Source organism: Denticeps clupeoides, chromosome 10 (genome assembly GCF_900700375.1).
Source record: "Denticeps clupeoides chromosome 10, fDenClu1.1, whole genome shotgun sequence".
In the NCBI taxonomy this organism is placed as follows: domain Eukaryota; kingdom Metazoa; phylum Chordata; class Actinopteri; order Clupeiformes; family Denticipitidae; genus Denticeps; species Denticeps clupeoides.
Genome location: NC_041716.1, coordinates 11,402,882 through 11,422,856, shown reverse-complemented (window position 1 = coordinate 11,422,856; position 19,975 = coordinate 11,402,882). Strand labels below are relative to the sequence as shown.

The 19,975-nt window shown below is 41.3% G+C and overlaps 1 protein-coding gene across 5 annotated transcripts in view; it reads right to left on the bottom strand.

The window, feature by feature from the left end:
• The window catches only part of acot7 (acyl-CoA thioesterase 7), a 54,526-nt gene that overhangs the window by 4,865 nt on the left and 29,686 nt on the right, over positions 1-19,975 (bottom strand). For all 5 annotated transcript variants that reach the window (XM_028994817.1, XM_028994818.1, XM_028994815.1 and 2 more), the window contains 2 exons: positions 12,448-12,564; positions 6,466-6,650 (listed from right to left, as the gene is read on the bottom strand). In XM_028994817.1, coding sequence (XP_028850650.1) covers positions 6,466-6,650; positions 12,448-12,564 — 302 coding nt within the window. The remainder of the gene's footprint in view (positions 1-6,465; positions 6,651-12,447; positions 12,565-19,975) is intronic.

Genomic DNA, 19,975 nt, shown 5'->3' with positions numbered 1-19,975 from the left:
AGGAGGAGATGATCTGGTATTAATCTGATCTTAATTAAAATAAGTGCAGAATACTTTGGTTGGGCAACTGTTTCTTTTTAAGGATTCAGACGGTGCATCCCGAAATGCCATGAACCTCCGCTCTTGTGTGTACTTTCCAGATGCAGGCAAATTGCAGACACACGGAGTTGAGCTGTTGCGCCACTGGAAAATACTAAATAATAAAGGCGCATGTTATCCGAATTGACCCGGTTTTAAGTGGGGCTTGTCTCTGGCTAGGATGAAATTCGCACCCATGTCATAGGTAACAACACAGCTGCATTAACTGCCTTATTTGAACGTGTTAAATATTTAGAAATTAATTTTGACAGCCCTCTTTATTTATAACAATCACATGCTGTATGGAGACCAAGCGTCTACATTTCTTGGGAATTGTAGTGTACTCCCTTCCTCTGTGACACACACCTGTTAGAAAAGTGCACAGATGCACAGCAGTAAGACTTGGACCTTGACAAAGTGTTGGCACTCCTTGCTTTCCAGATGGCTGAAATATTGATTTCATATCTAACAGACTCTCTGGCTCGGAAGTCTGTCTGAAGGCAGTGGCGAGGACGGCTTCGGGGTGAAGTGAAATAAAGCTTGCAGCTGTTGCGGGACGGGGGATTGCGGCTGCTGTTGTGATTTACCGAAGCCCTAAGTGCAGCGATGAAGGTAAAACAAATACATTTTCCTTCAGCCGCTCTCTCTCTTTTTTTTTTTTCCTGTGTGGAAAACAACAGGATTCAGTCAAAGTGACAGCTCTGCATGCGGTGGGAAGGGAAAAAACCCTACAGGCTTTACAATCCTGCGCTGAAACAAGACCTCTGCAGACATTTATCTGTAAATTTCCACATCAATAAAAAAAAATTAACCATGGGAATTCATTTACCACCTCTTTCCTAAAAGGAATATTAATAAGGTGGGGCTGATTATCTGGATAATGACAACGGTTATGAAAATCTCGATCAAATTACAGAGGAGTGTGTGTGTGTGTGTGTGTGTGGGTGTTTTGCTGCGTGTTATTCTCCAATTTAGAACGAATTCCAAAAACTCAGGCTTAGTGCGAATGGCCCAAATAGACCCGCCCTGGCACATAATATCTCAATTAACCGGCAGCACCGCCACATCTGTAGCTGCCCAGCATCTACTCGGCGTCTGAAGGTCATCCGTGCTCAGTTTCAGCTTGACTAAAGAGCTGGAAATACTATCGTGCCACAGAGGGGTGGGAGAAATTATACCGGGAAAGGGAGTCCAATTCTGCGTCTGTGTGCAACAGAGAGGTGAGGGACAGAATACAGGATCAAACAGAGATCAGAACCTGGAAAGAACACCGGCGGGCTGGATAACGGATCCAAGGCTTTTGGATAAAATAACAAACGTAGTGTTGAAATTGTAATTTTTGTACATTAGCCACTAATGTACTCAGCATAATAGCAGAACTTTATACATAAATTACATGTATGCATTTTTTAACTGAAATATTTACCTTAAAGACAATATGATTATTACACTGATATAAATAAAAGGAGTCAAAATGAGTGTCATTGTCAATATCACATAAGGTTTTTATTTTGAAATTCTTGATCCTCATCTCGTCAAACCAGCAAGTTTCCATTTATTAAGTAATGTGCAACGTTGTTGTGCAGCTGGGCCAAAAGCCAAAATGTTAACGATTTGACTTGGTCATGACAGCAACATTTATTGGAGTCTCAGTTCAGTTCAGTTCATTTACATTTAACAGACACCCTTGTCCAGAGCTACTTACAATCAGTAGTTACAGGGACAGTCCCCCCACTGAACAAACTCAGGGTTAAGTGTCTTGCTCAGGGACACAATGGTAGTGAGTGGGATTTGAACCTGGGACTTCTGGTTCACAGGCGAGTGTGTTACACACTAGGCTACTTACCACCTTTCTCGTTGAAACACCAGCATAATTTGTTTACTCAAAGGCGCTATGACACAAACAACTAATCGATAGGTAAATTAGTCGGAAACCTTCTTAATGATCGATTTTATCGATTAGTTGTTGCAGCTCTAGTTATGATTACAGCACAATACGGCCAGAACTGAAGAACAGTGCATTTGGACCTGGTGTTTTCAGTTCAGCAGATTCCTCAGAGCTCACCATATGTGTCGGAAGCCTCTGTTGTTTCAGCGTAATGAATAAATAATGATATGAGGCTTCACTATTGAGAGGGCCACTGGGCAGGATTGGCATTGCCCTCTGTTGGCCTGGGCACAGCCACCCTTCGCAGCGTGCCAAATGGCCATCTCCGCACAGCGGGGCCGAGCGGTAAATAAAACTGCCACCTGGAACAGTCCCGGAGCCAGCCCTTACATCCCGAGTGTGCAGGACACTGTGCATGAGATCCCCGCGTGGTGTGAGCAACATCAATGAAATGATCAATATCAATTAGAGGTCAACGTGTTGGTCCAATAAAAAGAAAAGAAAATGCAGATACTGTGTGACTGAAATTAAATGTGTCAGGGACAACACACTCAAGCGCTGTTTTTTGCCGTTTGATCCCGGACTCTCGCGTGAACGTTTGCCGCTCGTTAACTTGCACCCCGGCCTCGGGAATCTTGGACGAGGCGCCACACGGCGCGTGGAGTGCGGCTTCGTCGAGATCGTTAACCCCTTAGTGAGTGGCCTCCGCGAGCCGCGGCTAAAAATATACACGAGCGCGCTTCGTGTTGCCTAACAGCTGTTGTCATAGCAACGGCTCTTGTTTTGTAAAGATGAGACCAGCTGAGTCTTCGTCGGAATCCTGTTGGAGGCCCGAACATCTCCTCTGGTGCCAACTCTTCTTTTTTTTGTTGTTGTTGCTGCTGCCAAATAGTGCGCCCCCAGACCAACACTTCACTTCTATCTTTTCCTCATGTGCTCTCATGTCAGGTTTCTGCTATCTTTATTATCCCCTTTTGCCTTTTAAGTGACTGCTTTTATGTTGCAAAAATGCACACTCATGACATGAGCAGCTCTATTTGTCTCAATAACTCAATGAGAATATATATGCTGCCTTTCAAATAAACAATAGGGCCAGTGGTTAAGGAAGCAGCCCCATAATCAGAAGGTTGCAGGTTCGAATCCCAAGCCACCAAGGTGCCACCAAGGTGCCACCAAGGTGCCACTGAGCAAAGCACCGTCCCCACACACTGCTCCCCGGGCGCCTGTCATGGCTGCCCACTGCTCACCAAGGGTGATGGTTAAAAGCAGAGGACACATTTAGTTGTGTCACCGTGTGCTGTGCTGTGCATCACAAGGACAAAAAAGAAATAAAGAATACAAGGTGCTTAACAACACAATAGAAAAACAACTCAAATAATTCATTTTAAAGGAATAAGGTGTATTTGAGGGATTACAGTAGATGATGGCGATGCCCAGCAGCACTGTACAGTTATCGTGATCCCTGTCAACCACATCCAGAGCCCTCCTTCAGCCACCGCACACAGAGCTAAAACAGGAATCCTATAAATAGACTTTACAGATTTTTACACTTGAGAGAAAACCACCTGGAGTCAGAAAATAGAAGCCGCTGTTCCTGCCGTTCGTTATTTATAGACCAGAATGCGTTATTATTGGCTGCGGTCTGTCAAGTGAAATTAAACAAAATCCAATATTAACGTAACCAGCCACATTGCAACGAGGCTATTTTTATGCCAAAATGCATCTTCGTTTTTTTCCTCAGCAACTGGGAAACATTAAGGTGTTTTCCCATTTTTATGTTACTGCTTTACATGGGTGTTTTGATGCTGCACTTTATTGCTATTAAGCAATTATATTCAATTCTAAATCAAGGGTGCTGGGCTCTGAAGCCTTAAAGTCCCTGATATTAAAATCTTTTTTGCTTTTATATAGGTCTTCGGTCCACTACTACTGTATATGATGTCTCTTTCCCAAATTCAGCCGTGGGGCAGAATTACAGCCACTTTCAGCCAGTCCCACAACGAGATTTCCCCAGAACGCGCCGTTCCGGTGTTTGTAGATTTAAATGATAATGAGGAGGAGAGAGTGGCCTATAGACATTGAGGAAATGTCGTCATCAACACCATTCACAAACCAAAATGTTTAGTGCAGTCAGGAAGTTGTGTCCAGACAAAAAAAAAAAAAAAAACTAACCCACTTCTCTCTCTTCTCTGCAACTGCAATGCTTCACACGTTTAGAAGTCATGACAGTCGGCGTAGATAATGTTTTAGGGGAAGGGTGGGGAATTTACTGCGAGGTTACCTTTCCCCTTATGATGACATAAGGGGACACACTCCAGATCCGACCATGTGAGCCACCGCACTCTGAAAGGTGAAACTAGCCACTGCAGGACCATAGACAGGCTTGGGGAACTTGTATTAATGTTAAACAATCTCACAAATGTTCATGATAGGTGACCTTTAATTTGCTGGTGGCCTAAAGGTTAGCACAAATACGTACAAAACACCAACCCTTTGCATTCTGCCAGCGTGTGACTTGGAAAAATAAGCTCCCTTTCTGGGTTTCTAGTGAAGCGCTTGGCCTTGGTGCACGGCCCCAGCCAAACCTCCCATCAGCGAAGAGTGGTGAACCTTATAAAAAACACTTTACAACCTGTCTCACACATCTTTACACAGACCTGTGCAGATCTAAGCTTCAGGGAGCTTTTGTGCGGATTAGGCGCTATTGTGATAATGATGAGTTTTAGTTCAAGTTATTATGAATACTGTAATTCGGGAAAAAAATATGTTGTTTGACATTTGAAAAAAAAAAAAAAAAAAGAAGAAGAAAGTGTAATAAGTGTATTGTACACTTATAGAGGGTAAAACATTCAAAATTTAGATTTGGATACAACAGGAATAATATGTCCTGATGAACTAACGCAATTTATGAAATCTCCTTGAAATGTTATGAGCATTGTCCATAATGCCTCAGCTGGTTCAAGACGGATGTGAAACACAATAAAAATAATTTTTTAAAAAGCTACACCTGCGCTTTTCAGAAGGGAAGAATTACTTTTGAAAGAAGGTAGTTTAATGTCTTTTTTTGGACTTATACATCAAGCGTGTCCACATTAGGGAGGAATTATGGCAAAAACATTTTAAAAAGCTGAAGCTACTGAGGATAAGTGAGCAATTCATGCTCTGTGCTAAATCATTTGACAGCTTTGAGTACCTCATTAAGAAATCTAAATTTGAAATACCACCTTAAATAATTCTGAATTTGTCAATTCATAGAACATAAAAGAAAAGGGTTGAGTGTGCTAATGCACTTTTACATAACACATTACATGACATTATATTTGTGGAATGTGTGATTGCATTAACACGACCAAAGAAGCAAGATATGCTTCTTGTGAGTTGTATTGTACTCCTTTTGAGCGAGATACAACCCGGCCGTATCAAGCTGCTGTAGAGACTGGATTGGATGAACTGTTCGTCTGAGACAATCAGCTACACTGTCATTTCATGAACCCCAGCCTAATGTTTTCTGTCAGCTATGTCTTTTGGCTTCTTGGACCACTTCATGCACCCAGGAGATAAAATTGAAATGTGTCAAATATGCACAAAATGAACCACAATGGCGATACGAGATCTTTGTATGCCTCTGACATTATAAATGGGTCGTTTTTATTCAGAAATCTGCCTAAAGCTGATGCTGCCAAAAAGAATAAATGAATAATCAGAATTATTAATTCTGTCATTTATCGTTTTTTTTTTTTTGTTGTTGTTGTTTAAAAAGAAGACAATACTTTCATGCTGCTGATGAATATTAAAAATGTAACGTTCCATTGACAGCCACGCTGAGCACCGCGCGCATGATTTGCCGCAGAGGCCCTACCTCGTAATTCACAAGTGAACATTTGCTTCATACAGCGTGACAACAGTTATATGTTCCGTGAAGACGAGGAAAGGATGATTAGTGGTTAGAGGTGCAGCAGAGAGGAGGAAACGCGGCAGGAGAGAGAAGGAAAGTGTGTAGGCCTTAATTAAGTTAGGTCACCGCGAAGGGAAAGCTTATACGTCTGCTTTGCAATATTAATGAGACAGACTGCAGCTCTCCCAAGACACGCTATATGAATCCTACAGCCCTCTAATAATATGGCTAATGTACATATTATGTACAAGTTTCACTATGCTGTAATATAACCGGATGTACCGCAGAAGCGCATGGCTGTGGTCGCACAACATGCTGACACTGTATGTGAGCATATTGAGTTTCTTCAGAAAATAAACCACAAGAAGGAATTATGATCATCACACCGGTTAACACTGTACATGGTATCGGAATCTGATTTCCTTGCTCCATGCAAACCAGGAGTTTAGCAAGACACTCCCTGAGCAAGACACTTAACCCTGAGTGTCTCCAGGGGGGGGGGCTGTCCCTGTAACTACTGGGACGCTCTGGATAAGGGCGTCTGATAAATTCTGTAAATGTAAATGTCTGCTGGGTGCGACGTTGCCACAGGGGCAGGCCTTACCTTGAGAGGAGGAATGGCCAGGGGTCTATTGTCCTTGTCCAGGGAGATGAAGGTGAAAAAGGCGGTGACCGCTCGGTACTTCCCCTTCTCGGCCTCCACCAGAGGGTCTGAATCTACAAACACCTCGATCTCCATGGACTTGTTACTGGTGAAGGTCATCCTGCCAGACACAGTAATCACGCAGCCTGCAAAGGGGGCAAAGGGCAAAAGATTATAGTTTGTAAAAAGACTTTTTAAGTAAAAGAGCATGTGTGCTTACTGCATTTACTTTTCTATACAGGAACTGACCTTCCTCTGAATTGCCCCTCGGGGACAAATAAAGTTCTTTGAATTGAATTCTCGAGATCTAGTATTGTCCCTTGTCTTTTAAGTGTTGATTGGCCACCATTACAAAATTGAGAAACTGTGCCTTCTTCTCACCCATGACTAATAATGTGCCAAGACTAATAAAGGGTGAAAATGCCAAGTGCCACAATGGCCGGATTTCTTAGACCAGAGTACGTGCTGCATACACCGACAACTAGGCCATAGATAGTCAGTGCGTTAGTAGATGGAGAAGTATTTCATTATTGTTAAATTAATTATTTAATTGTAATTGTTTCAACCACACTGCCAGACATTAAATCAAATTTTAATGAAGAGGAGACAAAAAAAAACTGTATGAAAGAAGCATTTCTGATGCTGCGCACCATGCACTGCACATCTGGCTCTAGGGAAAAGAAAACAGAGCCGATACCAATTTTCTATCTCGCTGGTTTGATTTCTTTTCTCCTCCCTCTGGCTTTGTTTCTTCTCTCTCGCTTTGTTTCACCTCTGGTTCACTTCCTTTGTCCAAAGTCAGGTCCTTTGCATTTTGTTCTGTCTCTCTCTCTCTCTCTCTCTCTCTTTCCGCTGCCGTTCCTGATCAGTTTAACATTGAGGAAATCAGGCATAAACAGTCTGATCGGGGCACACACAGCGCAGGATTTTTGGGTCGGCTGTAGCCCACTTGCTTGTTGAATTCTCACAATCCATTCATTTGGATCAACAACGTAAATTTGGATCACAGGGAGATTTTTTTTTTCTTTTTTATTCGATTTTTTCCCCTTTTTTGCTGTGCACTGAAGAAAGTACTTCCAGGGAAAAAAAAAAAAAAAGAACCCAGCAACATGCAATTACCCCTCCCACTCTCCCCACAGCAGGCTTTGATCTTATCCTTCTGCGTCTTTAACAGCAATTCCTACTCTTTTACTTTTCCATTACGCCGTACCAGGCGACAAGGACTCGGTAATAGAGCAGCCTCACATCCTACACACACACACACACACACACACACACACACACACACACACACACACACACACACACACACACACACACACACACACACACACACACACACACACACACACACACACACACACACACACTCGTCATTACCACCTATAAATGGAGTTTGTGCCGTAATGGAATAAACCCATCTGTTAATAGGATGACTGTAACTGGCCTCCCTCTAAGGAAACAGAGGGAACAACTTGACATGGTTTCCCGCTCGCCAGAGACATGCGCTCAACCGGTGGCCAACAGTTACTGTGTGAGAAGCAAGTTCTGCCACAGAGGACCCAGCCTTATCTGAGAAGGTGGCTCTATTTTGGGCCTCCTTTGAAGTACAGCGCTTCGAAAGTCTTGTCTTATTACCATGGCAACAGAGGCGCAACGTTCTTTAGATGTAATAACAATATTAGAAGGAAAAAAAATAAAAATCTAAATACTACCGATAGTTGGCCGGAACATGTTGTGTGTTTGGCCTCGAGATCTGCAGAGTAACACAATGTAATGTGCCGCGTGAACGGTGTGCAGGGCGCCGGCGTGGGAACTGTCACTGTCTGCTGGTGGAAAAGCTTTCCTTGCTAAATTATTCACACCATCCAAAAAAGGAAAGTTGGAAGATATCGATAGGAGCCGTGGTCTCCAGACAGATGAACGCGGGGCTCCGTGCAGGCTTTTGTGGTTGGAAATAGTTCTGTCTTATGCCTAATTAATGTACAGTGCCAAACACCATCCAAAAAACCTGCGATAGACGAAGCACGTAATATCCCGGGGCGAAGAACCGCCACACAGACCACGGCCTAAATATCTATTTTATGAAGCATGTGCATTTGTGTGCACGGTGTGTACGGAATGAGCGCTGGGCAGTCTGACCCTAATGTGGTTTTATGTAGGACATGTGGTCACACAGGCTCCCCACGTATGTTTTGTTTGCATGTGTGTTAAGTGTGTGTGGCCACATGCGGCAGTCCTCTGAATGTGTCGTGCCTCTCTGGGCCTGACAACAGATGGAGCTTCTGGTCACAGGTCACTGTCCCTGACACCAGCTTCCCTGTTCTGCATACGGGTCCTTGTCTATACACAACCCCGGTGGCCTTTCCCGCCCATACGTGCCCTATTCATTTGAGTAGCGTTGAATAGCGTTGCTTAGGAACAGCCAGGTCACAGATGGAACAGCGGAACCTAAAATGTTTTCAAATGGTCGCAACAGCCATTAGAAAGCTTTCTTTTACTAGGTAAACTGAATTACATAATGCTCTTGGAGTTGTACTGTACTGTATACTGGCAGATCTGCAACCAACATCAATGTCGCATAGTGGAATGTTTAAATACGTTGTAAAAAGTATGTTGCTGCCACAGTTTAAGTGTTAATAGAAATGAAAAAAACTGCTTTGATAAAATGATAAAATTATTATTGTGAGCTCTGCCAAGCATCGCCATTGGCTCAACCAATTTTAAAATGCTTTTTTTAAATGAATGAAATAAGTAAAACAAAACAGGATGGGTGGGTATTGTCCCCTCTAAAGATAAAGATGTAAAAAAGACGTCCTACATTCCACATCACAAACAGTACCAAAAAAATCAGAGCTCACGTAACAATTTAAGATTAATTTAAGCTTTGGTTATGCAAAAAAATGTGTGTTTGTTGGAAGGCAAGGAGTTTCATTAATAAAACTAGAACTCATAGAACTCATCCTAAAATGTATTTACGCAAAAAAAAAACTGTCAGATTTATGAAAACGTGCATAATTGCGCACAATATACACTTTATAAATCGTGCTCTACTGGGCATTGTTCGCACATGGACCATGTTAAAAAGAGATTCTGCTACTTGATGTTCTGCTACTTGAACTTGAACCGTACAGTAGTCACACACAGGGGTGAATCGCTGATCGTACATCATGTACATTGAAGGACGTACAATGTTCGACACACAACCAAGCTGCGGAGGAGGAATTGATGCATGTAAAACACTTTTACCAATCACCAAAATAAATATAACCCATAAGTTTGTGTTTGCTGACCGATCATTTACCGCATGAGCTCGACCCAAGCCGACCCAAGAAAAATGCTTGATTACAGCTCTATAACTTGAACATTTAAAGAATTCCCCTCATTTTACGTAAAAAAAAAATAATAATAATAATCCGTTTATATTTCAACAGCTGTGGCACATAGATTAAAAGTGTAGATTTAGTTAAGATTTAATTCGAATATTTTTTTTACTTATACATTCACTATTATAAATATGTGGCAGAAAAAATACAATTGAATATATGGTGTATTACTTACAAGCACAAGGAATGATTAAATATGTACTAATGCCACTCATATTTGTGGCTCACTTGCTTCACTCACTCTACCATCTATCATAATCTATGATAGATGGTACTAACAGTTAAAATGTGGTGCATTGTATGAATATTTTAATTAAGCCTAATGCACTATTCAATATAATATATAAAAACTACATTTGTCTGGGTTATCATAATATTTGCCTTGAATTTAATTGAAATTAGTAAAAAAAATTACACCTTGAAAAGAAACTGCGTATCAAATGTCTACAAAACATTAAGGTTTTCTTTTTTTTTTTTTTTTTACAAAAATTGACATTAAATCTGAGTACCCTTCTTGAATATTAGGATCAGTAAAAGTGCAAATGTTGCAGAAATTATTTTAGCATTTTGGTTTAATTTTCCAGAGAATCACCCATAAGGATGTTTGATCTTTGTTGCTGGGTTAGGGGGTTAAGCCATGTGGGCAAACAAGCACTTGGCATGGATAAAAAGAAATTAGATAGAAAATTAGATCTCGAATGACATCTGTCAACAAGCCATACTCAACAATGCAGACCACACTTTCCACGCTCATCGCTTTGCTTTTTATCCACTGCAAGACACACTTATGTAGTCCTCTGCTGTCAAAAGTGAGCTTTCCACTTCATTTTCAAAGCCCTTAACACCCACCCAGACAGTCCCTAGACGTCTAGCAGAGGTCTCGCTAGAATTAAACAGAGCCTGCGCTGTCCAAACAGCAATCTGAGACCAGCCCCTCCACGATGAGCTGGACCACCTGCTGAATGAGACTCCTTCGCCCCCCGGCCAGTCACACAGATCTGACATAAACGTTGACGAGTCTGTCTAGAGCAGCGCTGTGTTTCTGAGGATTCTCGTTTAAAAAAAAAAATAATAATAATTTTAAATGGTTAATAGCAGTCATCATTTATGCATATCTGTTGAGGAAAAGAGAGGCCAGTAACCAATGCTATTTTGAGAACTATCCCCCCCCCCCCCCCCCCCCCCCTTCATGAATTATATTTTACCACGTAAAAAGCTTTTTTCTTTCTCAGTCATTGTCAAGTCGAGTTAAGTGACCTATGTTGGATTGAATGATTTTGACACATTCTGCACAAGTAGGGAACACTTTCACACAGGCAACCGTTAGCACTTAAATGATACTGACCCAGGTTTAACTCTGCCGCTGTCCTCAGAACGACTTGTTCCTTTGAGCAAGGAATTCTATGCACTGACAGGAAGGCTTGAGAAATAATGATAATAATATAAAAAAAGAAGACCTAGGAAATGTAATGGGCTAAATAATTCACAAACTAAATTATTAATTCACTCTCTCTACTTCAGCCGCAGTGCATAAACCCTTTGCAAGGAAAACAAGGTGCATTTTGGCGCTGTTTGGTACCATAAATTAAGTTCTTTCAAATGAAACAGGACTGATAATTTTTTGTGCAGCATAACAAATATAAGTTGAATGTGTTAATGATGCAAAAATACAAACAAGTGCTTTGCATTGTTTATTGTGCTCATTGGGTCTTTTTGCGATTTAGCGGTGTGAAGCAGAATCAAGGTGATACCGAAACTAAACTCGGTCCTTAATCACATGACAAAGGTCATCCGACTTAGAAATGAAGAAACCAATTTAACACCTAGTACCTGTGCACTAACCGATCACCAATAAGTTAAACACTAGAATAAATAGGCACTCCCGTCAGTCTTCGTCCAGTAGTCACATTTGCACACGTGGTCCCCGATCCAGGAAGACTTTGAGTGTGTCGATTACACAGACACACTCTGCCAAACTCTTCCACGTTTGCAGATAACTTGTAGGAAGAAGGTTGAGGGTTTCTGTTGGAAAAATAAACTAGACTGTTCTGAATCTGGGTCCCTCATGGCTTTCACTGCATCTCAGAAACTTCCACTTTCTTTTCAGTTCTTCTCACCCTCTTCCTACCCCTGACAGTTAATAACCTCGACAATTTCCATTACATTAGCAGTTCCTTGCAACTGATCTCAGCCTGACGTTACTCGTTCTTTCAAGCTTCTGTGACTGACCAAGTCAGAAAAAGGAATAAAGTCTATATGAATAACCCATGTTTCTTACATATATACAACACTGGACATTTAGCTCTCAGAACAAGCTGTGACTGAGACACCAAAGTTACAGATGCTCTCAATTGCGTTTCAGAATTGCACTGAATCACTCCTACCCTGCGAAGGCTTGACGATTGTGAAACCCAGTCATATTTTTCCTCATAAAAAAAAAAACGCTCATTAATGACTTCTTACACTGTGCCACGCCCTATATGCTGATATAGCATACATCAGCATATAGGGCTGATTAAAAAAAAAAAAAAAAAAAAAAAAAGACAATGCACCTTACCCTTCTTAATCTTGCGGTGAAAGTTGATGGCGTCGACTGAAGCCGTCACAATGTTGGTCTTACAGTGGCGCGCAGCAACAATTCCTGCAACCTCATCCATCAGCTTCATAGTCACGCCTGACAAAAGTCCAAAGAAAGAATCAGTCAAGCTGGGCTTACATACACCATTGCCTGTCACGGTCCCGGCGAGGGACCAGAACGTGAACCCGTGTGGGAAGAAACGAGAAACCCCGGTGCAGTGGGACGCAAGGAGGCAGGTAAGTCTCCTCTGGTTTAATGAGCCGCAACACCACACGGATGTTGTCGTTCGCGTTTTGGGTTGAATTTGGGACGGGGCAGGATGAGAGGGAAGAGTAGATAGGAGAAGAGATGATCAGGATGAGTCTTACAGATTTGAGGTGAGGAAGGAGCCGAGTCGACTTGACGGATGCCAATCACTGACTGAGCGGCTGGCAGTGGCCATCTTGCCAATTTATAGGAGTCACGTTACCTCATTTGGATGGAATCATGTGACATTGCCAGACTAATTTATTACTAATTACTATCATATTGTAGCATATGTGACACAACTTGTGACGTATGAGCAGCAATCTTCTTTCAGTCAGGCTGTGCTGTGAATAATTCTGAATCCTGGGCAGATGATAGAATTAGCTGAATACAAAACAGTGTGTTGAGTAATTATAGAGTTTATGTGGTGTATTAGAGATATTTGGCAATTACCAATCAGAACATATCTGTGACGTCCAAGACTAGAGTAAAAACAGCAGAGCTGCTCATCCCTCACCAACTGAGATCTGGGCGTAACCGGAACAGAAGCTGATGTGGCTGTCTCACACAAACACTTTTAAGTATTCAGGCTTGTGCTCCCACACAACGAGGGGCAGCCCTTTGGGTAAAGGGGAACCCTAACCTACCATCTGTTTTGTCACAGATGGTGGTTTTTCCTATGCAGAGTAGGACATTTCATCTACCTTAAATGCCGTAACATCCACACCTCAGGACACTAGGTGGGATTTCTGGACCCCCCTCCTCTCTCTGTTAGAAATATGCCCAAAAAGGACAGACATCATGCTCCAGTCATTTATTATAAGGGAATGATATCAACACACAACATGCAATCTCAGGCCATAACATGTGCTTTCAAATACTGAAAACCAATACTGTTTTTACCTTGTACCATCCTTCATTAGAACACCACTTTTTGAGGAAGCTCTGGAAAGTCCTGCCCTTGGTACAACCGCGATAAACGAAAAACAACCTAGACTCTCCATTTTTTTAGTCTCTGAAACATCATCAACCCTCTTATGACTAAGTATTGTGATAAAACTGAGTCAGGGAGGGAAGGGAATAAACAGAGAGAGAGAGAGAGAGAGGAATTCATTCTCCCCCTGACGACAGAATGACTGCAGGGTGCTATGCTTGTTTTGCTCTACTGTAATAGGAACATTTCTCTTTGTCTCTCTTTAAAATTGGATGGAAAAAGTCACGTATGCTGACACTGATCACACTCTTACTCTACTTTTTAATATCGAGGTGAACCTGGAGATAAAGCTAGCAGGCATATTTTATACATATAGTCATAAATGCCCGTATGACCTGGCAAAAGTGTGTCACTGTAATTAGGTCACTAAAGAAAACCTCATCCTATAATGTTGTACATATGTTGAAAAGGGTTTTCTAAATTAATAATAATAATAAAAAAGCACAATTATGGACATCTGCAGATGACAATAGATTATCCTCAATTTCATCATTCAATTTGCAGTCTGACAGGCATGGAACCATGTAACTTCAGGTAATTTGAAAAGATGTGATCCAAATGACAAGATTATTAGGAACCGATAAATAATACATGTTTTAGAGCAGGGAAATGGTCAGACAGTGGAGCAGAATTAGCAAGAATTCCATGAAAGAGAGATGAGCAGACCAAAAAAAAAAAAAAGTCTTATCCACTTTCTAATTTCATCTCAGCACAGACTAAGTAATTATGTATAATGTTAAGGTTAATTATGCAGCAATTGGAACAGTGAGTTCTTATTCAATCTTATGTGCAGTTGGACAAAAAAAAAAAAAGTTCAACTTGTCCCCGACCATGACCATAAGTCATCCACAATACAGGAAAAGCGAGTTTCACAGCATAATAATTACACAATCATATCTTGTCATTTGCACAAAACTGCTCTCATTTCAGTGCAATTGTCCTCCTAAAAAGTCACCAATTCAGCCAATTAGGCACATTCTTGGATTCACTAGAAATGTCCATCTACATATCAGGTAGAACATGGTCCGAAGCTAAAATGTATGTCATGAACAGATCCCAAGAACAGATCTCCTTGAAAATATTTAATGAAAGACATTTTACAGATGCGACAGATCCGACTCACTTTGCCATTTATCTGCATTACATTACCGCTTTCTGTTCCAGACGATACACTGAGGCGTCATAGCAGTAAGTAGATAGCAGGATGAAGCATGACCCCTTTGGTGAGGAAGGAGGACAGGAGTGGAGAATGGGGTCATGGGTCGTGAGCGGGCTGCTGAAGTGGCCGGTGCTAAATCACCACACCCTGCTTCTGCATCCCAATGAGGCTGGGATAAAATCGATCTGGCGTGTGGAAGACAGTGGCCAGAGGGCGCCATCCCCTCCTCTGAAACCTTGGACTACAGGGGTAATTGACTTAAAATGAGTATGGGAACCAAAGGACACCAGCAAACAGCCACAGGACTGGGAACCAGAAAGCAATAGAATGATAAACTGTGTGTGTGTGTGTGTGTGTGTGTGTGTGTGTGTGTGTGTGTGTGTGTGTGTGTCATCCCAACAAACACAGTCACACCTCGCTCTCTACAGGGCAGGAATCACTCATTTCCTCCAGCCGTCGGACTAGTCAGATCCGTGGAGACTAAATCTGCAACCTTTCTAAGACCATTATTACTGGAATACTAGGCAAGGTTCCATGTTTAGAGACTTTCAGCTGCAGTTCGCCTTTACCTCCTTGGTGACAGCAACACATCACGAGTTTCTTTTTTTTTTTTTTAAGTTAACCATACAAAGCAGCGCATTACCTTACAATCGATCTGGCTTAGTGTACAGATGTGTGGCAAAATTCAAGCAGGTGGTAAAGTTCATGTGAGCGATCACTATACACTAAGCAATCAGATCAATTTGAACATTTATGATATATAGTGACATAGGCTGGTACGTGTCAAATACATTTAAGACATAAACATAAGTTATTTATTAAATACCTATAATGTAAAATGAAAAAAAATAAATAAAATGCTGCAGATAAATATGGGAGGAGCTTGTGTTTTTCTTCAATGTACTGAAAACCACAATTGAACATGAATTTAAAATTACAATTGAATTAACTAATTAAATGACTTCATACTTTTGACTCAAATATCTACTTGCACATAAATATAACCCAACTGCACTTACTAAGATCTTACTCCTGATCCATAACTGCTTCAGACATATCAGGGTTGGGCTGCCAGAGACCATCCTGACCTCTGAGATATGAGGCCACAACATCATTGCCAAGCCACTGTTTAGCCCCTTACTAAGATCTATACATCTTTAGTTGATGTTTAATTAAAATGTACAAGTAATGCTACACTTGTGATGGAGTTATATCTTCTGCTGCCATGTATTAAAGCTGCATCACCACGGGAGGCAAGCGCCTGCATGACTTAAGAGTAAATAAGGGAAAGTTTGTTTGCACACATCACGTCACTCTCCTCACCATGCAGAAGTAGAGATAATGAGGTTCCAGCAAAATGTCACATTTGTCATTTGGTGCTCTTACGTGGGACGTGGCGAAGAGAAAGGGAACAAAACACATGGGGCATTAGAATTTCTCATTTCTGCCCACTTTGATTCAAAAGTGAGAAGCGGTTGCCTCGCTGACGATGGCCTCTTTATGTGAAGTTAAGCACTGTGTGAAATCGCATTCACTGCTGCTTCGGTTCAGACGGCCTTTTTGTGTGTGTGTGGAGGGCTGTATAGAGTAGTTTGGGGTCTGCATTAAGGGTTGAAAATTTTCTACACAGATGAGTCAACAATATTTTTAGCAGTGCGCATATGGAGGACAGAGTCTTCATTTGACTTATATAAATGTAACTTTAATTAAACATGAAAATTAATTGGCAGTATGGAGCAAATGGGCCCAAACCAGACAAGTGCAAAAATATACAAATACGACAGCTCATGAAGCGGACTAGCGGTTAAGGAAGCGGCCCCGTAATCAGAAGGTTGCCGGTTTGAATCCCGAGCCGCCACTCAGGTGCCACTGAGCAAAGCACCGTCCCCACACACTGCTCCCCGGGCGCTTGTCATGGCTGCCCACTGCTCACCAAGGGTGATGGTTAAATGCAGAGGACAAATTTCACTGTGCTGTGCTGCTGTGTATCACATGTGGCAATCCCTTCAATTCGAATGGTAATAATATCAGTTTATGTATGAGTCAATGACAAGACATACGTTCACAATTTCCATAACAAACTTCTAAATGTTTTACATCCATTATTTATTATTTTCAAATACTGCTTCTGCAAAAATGTCAATGTAGTGGAACCTTAGAAAGGTCAATGACTGCAGAAAAACATTGACAACTCATCATTATTCACAAGTTAAAAATGTGCATATTTATTTGTTATTTTGTATAATGAGAGCCAATTTTAAATTATGATTTAAATGACTGTCGAAAAATGTAATTAAATGAAACATTAAGTTGAACAAAAACTAGCATTGCATTATTCACTCATATTTAAATAACATTGTATTTAAATATTAATACATAAATACATGAGTGTGTGTTTTATGTAATAATTTGGTGTACTAAATATAAGTCTGAAAATATACATATATAAATAACACTGCAGCTACTTTCTGGAACACCAAAAAATGTGTTCCAAATTATGATGATGACATTGAATTGGACAATGATATAAACTGTTATGATGATAAATTATCTGCTTCCCAATTCTGGATGAATACTTATTAGGGGAAAAAAAAAGTTTGCAGAGTCAACTGCCTTGCGGACTCCCTGTCACTCCACACCCCTCTTAAAAACAGGCAGCTGTCACATGATAAAGGGGGAAACGGCGAGGTTGGGAGCGGGAGACGCCGTGCTGTAAACACACCATTTATCCGGTAACGCAGTACACAGCGACGCGGCGGCCCTTCATATCAGACCACACAGTGTGAAACCAAACAAAAACTGCTGATCCATCTCACACACACACACACACTGGATACCTCCCAGCATCTCTAGAGGAAAGGAGAACCCTGACCCACCATCTGCTCCCCTTCCTGCCTTCCTAAGAGCGTCAGCAAAACTGTGCACTCATTACTGAAAACCTTACTACCCCAAGATAGTAGTGTTTATATATTTATATGCCTGGTGTTGAAATGTTTCACTTTTACTGCGCATTACTGTCAGTGTCAAGAGACCTGTGCAGTGAATGTATGATTTTGGACAAGCTGAGACAAATTGGGAATTTTTCCAGTGATTGTGACTGTAACAACGAGCAAAGAAGCAATTTTCATGAACTTGAATTAAATCCATATGATATTTAAAGGAAGTTGCTGGCACTGTTCTGCCAAATGACAACCACAAGCAGAATTTCCGAAGAAGGCTGGGAATCAGCTGGGAATGAAGCCAGATATCACATCCACAGAGCCAGAGCCAGCCTGACGCCCCATAATCTGCTTTCATCGTTACACCTCTGCTTGACAGACAGTAATCCGTAACTCCTCTGTCCAATACTGTAGTTCACTGTCTCCCTGTCTAATCTGCTAGCACCTCTACAGTTAAAAAAAATGGAAATGGAAAGAACTTTTTGATGGTTACTGTCCAGTGGAGAATGAAATTGGCCCAGACCCCAGCTTCCACTAGCTGACAGGCTTTTGATATATCGGTCTAAGTCCAGCATTTAAGGGATCCTGAGGTGACCACAACAGAGGCCGTGGTGTAAAGGTCCCCTGAAATTACTTTTTTTTTTTTTTTGGCTTTTATACAGGTCTTAGCGGCCCCCTAATACTGTATCTGAAGTCTCTTTCCGGAATTCAGCTGTGAGGCGGAATTACAGCCACTTTTAACCAGTCCCACAATGAGATTTCCCCAGGACATTTCGGTGTGTGTAGCTTTAAATGCTAATGAGGAGCAGAGAGGCGGGACGAGGAGGAGAGAAGTGAGTGGGCATTCACGGAAATGATGTCATCAACACCACATTTACATTTTACATTTACGGCATTTGTCAGACGCCCTTATCCAGAGCGACTTACAACGTGCTTAAGTTACCATCGATGAAGAGATCAATTCCGGTTCACTAGGACCCCAACTATGAATACATCGATTTTATTCACTCTGTTGTAGATTCTGTACCCAAGTTCAACAACAAGAAAATTACAATTTAATCTAAATATTCTCTAAAGAGGAAGGTCTTGAGCTGTCGTTTGAAGGTGCTCAGTGACTGAGCTGTTCTGACCTCGAGGGGAAGTTCCACAATGTTTGGTGCAGACACGAAGTCGTGTCGGCATTTTTCCAGAAAACATAAAATTACACACAGGTTCTACAGAGGCTTGCGTGACGGGAAAAAAAAAACATTTGTGCACATTTTTAAATCCAGTCTCTGGGCAGACAAAAACTAATGGGAGGTTACCTTCCCCCTTATGATGACATAAGGGACTAAATTCCAGATCCGACTGAACAGCTAAACAGAATGACCAAAGCACTCTTTACACCTATTGCCATTTCTAGCCACTGCAGGACCGTAGACAGGCTAGGGGAACTCTTATTAATGTTTTTTTTAATAGACATACCCAAATTTAAACAGAATCTCCCAAACTGCATGGTTCATTAGTATAAATTTTATTCTAAATAATGTAGGAATCAGCATATATGTCAACTGGGTCAGAGAAAATGAAGATGGAAGAAAATGAAAAAAAGTGTTTTAAAAAAGTGCACTTTTACAGAGTATTGGCCATCTGAGAGAGGCCGTAGAAGCAATAATCTTCAAGGGGGGCGTTCATGGAAATAACTTCATCAACACCATTCACCAACCACAATGTGCAAAACACTGTACATGAACACATAATTACATTCACTTTTTTGTGTGCGGCAGGGGTGCGGTTTTTACACTGCGTATCAATTATTTACTGTCAGACAGTGTCCTGTTTTTTGGTGATCTTCATTTGTGTGTGGCTTTGAAATTATGTTTTTTTGGGTAGTTTTGATTTGGTAAATGTTTATGGGTGTTAATATTGTGCATACTGTGCTGCCCCCGGGGGTGGGTGCCTTCGTTTTGAACTGGTTAAGTAATCTCACAAAGTGAAATTTTCATATCATGGGACATTTTTTTTTATTCATTTAATTAATGCCCCCACTGACAAGAACTGACATTAATTCGATTTTGATGGGTTTATTCAAGTAGGAAGAAAACTCCTTGACAAGGACCTGAACAGACAGCACCAGCAATAGGACGATTCGTGTGTTGCACAGTTTCTTTATCCCTATAACTACTGGTC